The sequence below is a fragment of the Lycium barbarum genome, chromosome 10 (genome assembly GCF_019175385.1).
Source record: "Lycium barbarum isolate Lr01 chromosome 10, ASM1917538v2, whole genome shotgun sequence".
Taxonomy (NCBI): domain Eukaryota; kingdom Viridiplantae; phylum Streptophyta; class Magnoliopsida; order Solanales; family Solanaceae; genus Lycium; species Lycium barbarum.
Genome location: NC_083346.1, coordinates 19,599,721 through 19,607,042, shown reverse-complemented (window position 1 = coordinate 19,607,042; position 7,322 = coordinate 19,599,721). Strand labels below are relative to the sequence as shown.

The window sequence follows — 7,322 nt, the reverse complement described above, 5'->3', positions numbered from 1 at the left end:
GGTACTAAAAATTTGATGAACAATAGCTTTCACTGCAAGCTTTTAGGTGTTGGGACCATCTACATTTATTTAATTTATCTCAATTTCAAATTTTCGAATTTCAAACTCTATCTTCACAAGGAAGTTTGGTTTTTGTGTTTTCCTTTTTATTTTGATAACTTTTCTAAAACTTCATAATTAACTATTTACGGAGTATTTGACCAAGATATTCCTTTTCTGTAGATTTTTAACTATTTGTTTTTGTTTCTCAAAGTGACTCATTATTTTAATTTCAAACTTGAAATATAATTTAAAAGTTTGAAAAAATATGTATTAGGTAGAAAATTTCAAGCATTTATATGTTTTCGCTCATAAAACTTCAATTGTATTTTCATATTTAAACATAACGTCAATTTTTAAGTAACTTTTTTCTACCTAACCTCAATAACTTTTTTTAAAAAATATCAACCAATTCTTGTTCAAACTCCTAGTAGATTAGAGAAACATAAATTAACAAAAAAGTATGGTTTGGCCTTAGAATTAAGACCTCATTCCTTCCTTTGAAAATCACTCTCCCAATCCTAAAGTGTCACTGAAATTGTTTTTCTTTATTTGCATCTTTCTTCTGATCTTCTTTCTTCTCATCTTCACAATTCGAAGGATCTAGCAATGCAGTGCTTTTTCTTAAAAATCTCTGCACAAATCACTAAAATCTTAGTCTGAACCCATTTTTCAATCATTTGCACTCTTTGAACATATACATTGTGCTATAAACGTTACACAATGAAATTACGCGACTTATTATACATTATACGTTGAGTGTGCAATGTATATTTGATGTATAATCACTGTAAATCTGTGTATGATCAATATGTATGTATTATTTCATTGATTATACACTTTATCATACAATTATGGGACAATTATTATATAATGTATTAGTTATACACTTATATGACCAATCTAGATTTCTCCCAGTTCATCTACTGCTCAAAATTTCCACAGTTCAAATCAGTTACTCCAAAAGTTTAATCACAAAATTCAAACACTACTTCAAAGTTCAAACAAAGCCGGTCTCCAATTGGATCAACCAATTCCAATTTTGAAAAGATCCACTTAATTTATTCACAATTTTGTAGGACTCTAACAATGGAGCTATTTTTTTCTTCTGAAATTTCTATGCACACAAATCATCAAATCAAGATTTGAATCGTGTTTTATGCGCAAACAAACAACTTTCAACAATTAGGATGACAATTCTTTCACAATGAAAAGATAAAACTGGAAAAAAAAATCAAAGAAGAAGACAAAATTGGCGTGGTTTCATGGATGAAGTTGTGTGGCGATATTAGCATTTAGATTTGTGAATAAAAATTAAAATTAAAGAAAATTTGGTCCAAAAAGATTATTAATCAAATCATTTGACCAAATCTGAAGCCGAAGCCGAAGCTGAGCCGAGCGACGATGACGGCGCGAGGGGAGACCCCCTTCTTAACCCTTTAGCAACAAGAAGGAGTACTTCTACTTTTAAGTAGGAGAACTTTTCTTTCCATTACCAATGAGGAACAAATGTTCATTTTATAAAGCAAGAGGAACAACTCATTTTCCCTCCACTTCTTTTCCCTCCATTTCCCATTCAATCTATCATTTAAACCTAACAATCTCCCACATGAATGGAGAATGTCTATAAGATAAAGGAATGCACGAACAAATGTGTAATTTACAAGCAAGGATTAATTGAATCTCGATAAGTAGGTTTCCCTTTGAACTTTTCGCAGTGAACATATGTCGGATATACTCGGTCAATTGGTAGATTTGATATCTTTGAACCGTCGAGCTTTGGTGTATACCTAGACAACCACATGTCACATAATCAATCCTTTACCATATATGGTTCTTACGGTTGTATTCGTTTCAGTCATGAACACCACCTGGTTTCATGAGTGTATAGAGAATGGGCTTTTTACAATCATCCTCTTTGAAGCGGCTTACACTTCACACTCACACAGGTGATTCCTAAACATGTTATCGCGTAGATACACTATTTGGTCAGACCTGCCAAACTTAGAAACCATTAAAAAACTTAAGCTCTATTAACTCGTTAAAAAGCCTTAATGTTTTATCCTTGTTCCTGAACATTGTCTTCATCACGAGAATGGATTGAGTTATTTGACAATGCCGAACCGTCAGTCACAACTTTGTTTAATTTCATTGAACCTAGCTCTTGGGATCTCCAGTCTGCTAGGTAGAGTTACCGCCATGATAACTTATCCTAAGCCTTAAACGCATTCCCTTAGATGATCTTTCAACCGCCTCTCTAGATAGGCCTTTTGTTAGCGGATCCGATACGTTATCTGTTGACTTTACGTAGTCAATAGTGATAACACCACTAGAGAGTAGTTTTCTAAAGGTATTGTGTCACCGTCGAATGTGACGCGATTTTCCGTTATACATAACGCTCTCTGCCCTGCCTATTGCCGCTTGGCTATCACGATGTATACATATAGGTGCCAAAGGTTTGGGCCAAAATGGAATATCTTCCAAGAAATTTTGGAGCCATTCAGCTTCTTCACCGGCCTTGTCTAAAGCTATAAATTCAGATTCAATTGTAGAGCGGGCGATGTATGTCTGTTTTGATGATTTCCAAGACACTGCTCCTCCACCAACGATGAAAACATATCCACTCGTGGATTTAACTTCAGATGATCCGGTGATCCAGTTTGCATCACTATATCACTCAATTACTGCGGGATATTTATTGTAATGCAGAGCATCGTTTTATTGGGATTACTCATGAATCGACTCAGCTTGCTAATAGCACATGCTATATCTGGTCGTGTACAATTCATAATATACATCAAACTTCCCAAAACTCATGCATAGTCCAATTGTGAGTCACTTTCACCTTCATTCTTTTGAAGTGCAAAACTTACATCAATTGGAGTCTTTGCAACATTGAAATTTAAATACTTGAACTTGTCAAGTACCTTTTCAATATAATGTGATTGTGATAATGCTAGACCTTGTGGAGTTTTATGGATCCTAATTCCTAAGATCAAATCAGCAACCCCTGAGTCTTTCATGTCAAATTTGTTAGCGAGCATACGCTTCGTAGCATTTACATCGGCAATATCTCTACTCATTGTCAACATGTTATCAACATATAAACAACAATGACTTCATGATTTGGAGTATTCTTAATGTAAACACATTTGTCACACTCATTAATCTTAAATCCATTTGTTAACATTGTTTGGTCAAATTTCGCATGCCATTATTTGGGTGCTTGTTTAAGTCCATAAAGTGACTTAACAAGTTTGCACATTTTCCTTTCTTTACTAGGAACCACAATACCCTCAAGTTGTTCCATGTAAATTTCTTCCTCCAATTCTCCATTTAAGAAAGCTGTCTTGACATCCATTTGATGGATTTCAAGACCATATACAGCCGCCAGTGCCACTAACACATGAATAGATGTTATTCTTGTTACCGGTGAGTATGTGTCAAAGTAATCAAGGCCTTCTTTTTGTATATAACCTTTGACCACAAGTCTTGCCTTATATTTGTCAATAGTGCCATCAGCTTTCATTTTCCTTTTAAAAATCCATTTTGATCCTAAAGTTTTATTTCCAGTAGGAAGATCAACCAATTCCCATGTATGATTGCTCAAAATTGATTCAATCTCACTATTGACTGCCTTTTTTCAAAATGCTGAATCAGAAGAGACATCGCTGCTTTAAATGTTTGAGGCTCATTTTCAAGTAAGAATGTCACAAAATCTGGTCCAAAGGAAGTAGATGTCCTTTAACGTTTGCTACGCCTTGGATCCTCTTCACTTGGTGTACTTTCCTTTGGTTCTTCCCGCGGTCGTTTAGATTTTTCACTTGACGACTCACATTCAGTTTTATATGGATAAATGTTTTCAAATAATTCAGCATTATCTGATTCAATTACCGTATTAGCATGAATTTCGGGATTGTCCGAATTGTAAACCAAAAATCGAAAAGCTTAGCAGTTTATAGCATAGCCAATAAAAACACAATCCATAATTTTTGGTCCGATTTTTACCCTTTTGGGCAAAGGAACTTGGACCTTTTCTAAACACCCCCACACTTTGAAATATTTCAAGTTGGGTTTTCTTCATTTCCATAGTTCATATGGAATAGATTGTGTTTTGCTGTGGGGCACCCTGTTGAGTATTCGGTTAGTTGTAAGGATAGCTTCCTCCCACAAGCTCTGCGGTAAACCGGAACTTATTAATCAAGCATTCATCATCTCCTTTAATGTTCGGTTTTTCCTTTCTGCAATTCCATTTGATTGTGGTGTGTAGGGGGCAGTAGTTTGATGAATAATTCCATATTCTAAACATATCTCTGCAAAAGGAGATTTATATTCTCCACCCCTATAACTTCTAATCATTTTTATCTTTTTATTTAATTGATTTTCCACTTTGTTCTTATATTGCTTAAATGCATCAATTGCTTTATCCTTACTATTAAGCAAATACACATAACAATATCGAGTGCAATCGTCAATAAAAGTTATAAAATACTTTTTCCCACCGCGTGATGGTATTGACTTCATGTCGCATATATCTGTGTGAATTAAGTCTAAAGGATTTAAACTCCTATCAATAGACTTATATGGATGTTTAACAAACTTAGATTCAACACAGATTTCACATTTTGATTTATTACACTCGAATTTAGGCAATACTTCTAAATTAATCAATTTTCGTAAGGTTTTGTAGTTAATATGTCCTAAACGAACATGCCATAAATCATTTGACTCCAATAAGTAAGACGAAGCTGAATTCTTATTAATATTGTCAACAACCATTACATTGAGTGTGAAAAGGCCCTCGGTGAGGTAGCCCTTTTCTATGAACATATAATTCTTACTTATTACAATTTTCTCGCTAACCAGCACGCACTTAAACCCGTTTTTGACGAATAGTCTGGCTGAAACTAAATTATTCCTAATTGTTGGAACGTGCAGAACATTGTTGAGAGTCAGCACCTTGCCGGAAGTCATCTTCAGAAGTATCTTCCCATATCCTTCAATCTTGGCTATTGCAGTATTTCCCATAAACAGTTCCTCTTCGGGTCTAGCAGGAGCATAGGTTGCAAATGCTTCTTTTACAGCACAAACATGTCGAGTGGCACCAGAATCAAGCCACCACTCCTTTGGATTTCCAACCAAATTGCACTCCGATAGCATTGCACACAGATCATTCATGTCATCATTCTTCTCCACCACATTGGCTTGTCCCTTTCCCTTGTCCTTTTTCGGGAGACGACAATCTGGGGCTTTGTGACCAGCTTTCCTATAATTATAGCAATTGCCCTTGAATTTTTTCTTGTTCTACTCCTTACTCCTTCCAAAAGGTTTCTTCCTTTTCTTATTCTTTAGAGCAGCTTCTTCAACGATGTTCGCTATCGTTGAATTTCCACGTGAATTTTTTTCAGCTGTTTTGTTATGTTCTTCAATTTTGAGACGATTCACGAGATCTTCCAACTTCATTTCCTTGTGCTTGTGCTTTAGATAATTTTTGAAATCTTTCCACGAATGAGGCAACTTTTCAATCATTGCAACCACTTGAAATGCTTCGTTAACTACCATGCTTTCAGAAATAAGGTCATGAAAAATAAATTGAAGCTCTTGAACTTGGGTTCCAACGGTTCTGCTATCTATCATTTTATAGTCTAGAAACTTGGCAATCACACATTTTTTCAAGCATGCTTCTTTAGTCTTATACTTCTTCTCAAGTGCATCCCACAATTCTTTAGAAGTTTTCATAGCACTGTAGACATTGTACAAATCATCCTCCAAAGCACTTAGGATGTATCCTTTGCATAGAAAATCCGCCTGTTTCCACGCCTCAGCAATCATAAATTTTTCATTGGCCGGCATATCAGCAGCAGGCACATGAAGGTGTTCGTTGGTGAACTTCTGCATACCAAGAGTGGTAAGCCAAAAGAATACCCTTTGTTGCCATCATTTGAAGTTGGCTTCAGAAAATTTCCCCGGTTTTTCCGCCGGTGGCACAGCAGGTCGGCTTGTTGCCGCAACAGTCGCAGAAGTAGTAGCGCTTTCTATTGCCATTTCTTTTCACTGCCAAGATAGACAAACTGTCTTAATACTCAGAATATCAAACTTTTTACAACAACAATGATGAAGTTTTTATGTTCTTCAAATCGTTGTACAAGTATGAACTTTAATATTCCAACGAAATTTTTATGTTTTCAAGTCAGAATACGAAGTTTCATACGTAGTAGAAAATCACACAGGTTTTAGTCTCCAAAACAGAATACAAATTAATATATATAAAAAAAAAAATCCTTAAGATTGTTATTAAACTGTATTTCAAATACCGTTGAGACAAAAAAAAAAATTGAAACCAGAAAACAGAAACTGGAAAAGTAAGAACAGTCTCTGAAAAATATTGAAGAATTAAAATCGAGCCCACTGAATGCACACTGTGTCCTTAAGGAAATTATTCCCCTCAAGTACCCGAGGTTAATGGAATATATCCTCCAAGGATAGAATGATTTTACTCATCGGTGTATCGGTACCTAAAACAACGGTGTCAGCGAACCACTTAACAGCAGTAAACTACACTGGAATTTATTTGTTCAGAAGAAGAAGAAGCTTTGAAGTTCAGAAAATTCGTAAGGAAAATTCTGAAGAATCAAACGAATGTATAGCCATGGAAGTACTGTTTCTGAAGGTTTGCAACCCTTCTGAACAGTCACTTAAAAAACGGTGGGAAATTTAAATAAGATATGGGAACAAACCGGATCCGGGTCACTAACAGGTAGGATTGGATAATTAAAGAAAATTTGGTCCAAAAAGATTATCAATCAATCAGACCGAAGCCGAGCCGAGCGACAACGACGGCGCGAGGGGAGACCCTCTTCTTAATCCTTTAGCAACAAGAAAGAGTACTTCTACTTTTAAGTAGGAGAACTTTTCTTTCCACTATCAATGAGAGACAAATGCTCATTTTATAAATAAAGAGGAACAACCCATTTTCCCTTCACTTCTTTTCCCGCCATTTCCATTCAATCTATCATTTAAATCCAACAATAAATAGATCAAATGCATTATGACTGAAAAATGAAACTTAAAGAGCTGGACACTCACGCTCTTTTTTGTTCATGACGTGACCTCCAAATGAAATCATTCCAAATAAATTATGTAATTTTATGTTTTTAATAGTTTATCCATGCAAATTAACAAATTTAGTAATTTCTTAGCTTTGTTAAAAAATATTTAACCAGCATAAACTCTTAGAATTAAACATAATAAAGTTGTTATAAAACAATACACTGGAAAAGAAA

At 35.1% G+C, this 7,322-nt stretch overlaps 1 protein-coding gene across 1 annotated transcript; it reads right to left on the bottom strand.

Moving 5' to 3' along the window:
- Positions 1-568: 568 nt before the first annotated feature.
- LOC132612805 (uncharacterized) lies at positions 569-6,084 on the bottom strand. The gene is made up of 4 exons (XM_060326892.1): positions 6,028-6,084; positions 5,498-5,931; positions 4,903-5,305; positions 569-673 (listed from the first exon to the last, which is right to left on the bottom strand). The coding sequence occupies exons 1-4, from the start codon at positions 6,082-6,084 to the stop codon at positions 569-571; spliced, it is 999 nt and encodes a 332-aa protein (XP_060182875.1).
- Between the last annotated feature and the right edge of the window lie 1,238 nt (positions 6,085-7,322).

What these genes read in the sequence shown, in the direction of transcription:
- LOC132612805 (XM_060326892.1), bottom strand. Translation starts at nt 6,084, where the DNA reads ATGGCAATAGAAAGCGCTACTACTTCTGCGACTGTTGCGGCAACAAGC. An exon ending in CGGCAACAAGCCGACCTGCT is followed by an intron (nt 5,932 to 6,027) that starts GTGCCACCGGCG and finishes CTTGGTATGCAG; the next exon opens with AAGTTCACCAACGAACACCT. An exon ending in CACAAGCACAAGGAAATGAA is followed by an intron (nt 5,306 to 5,497) that starts GTTGGAAGATCT and finishes CTATAATTATAG; the next exon opens with GAAAGCTGGTCACAAAGCCC.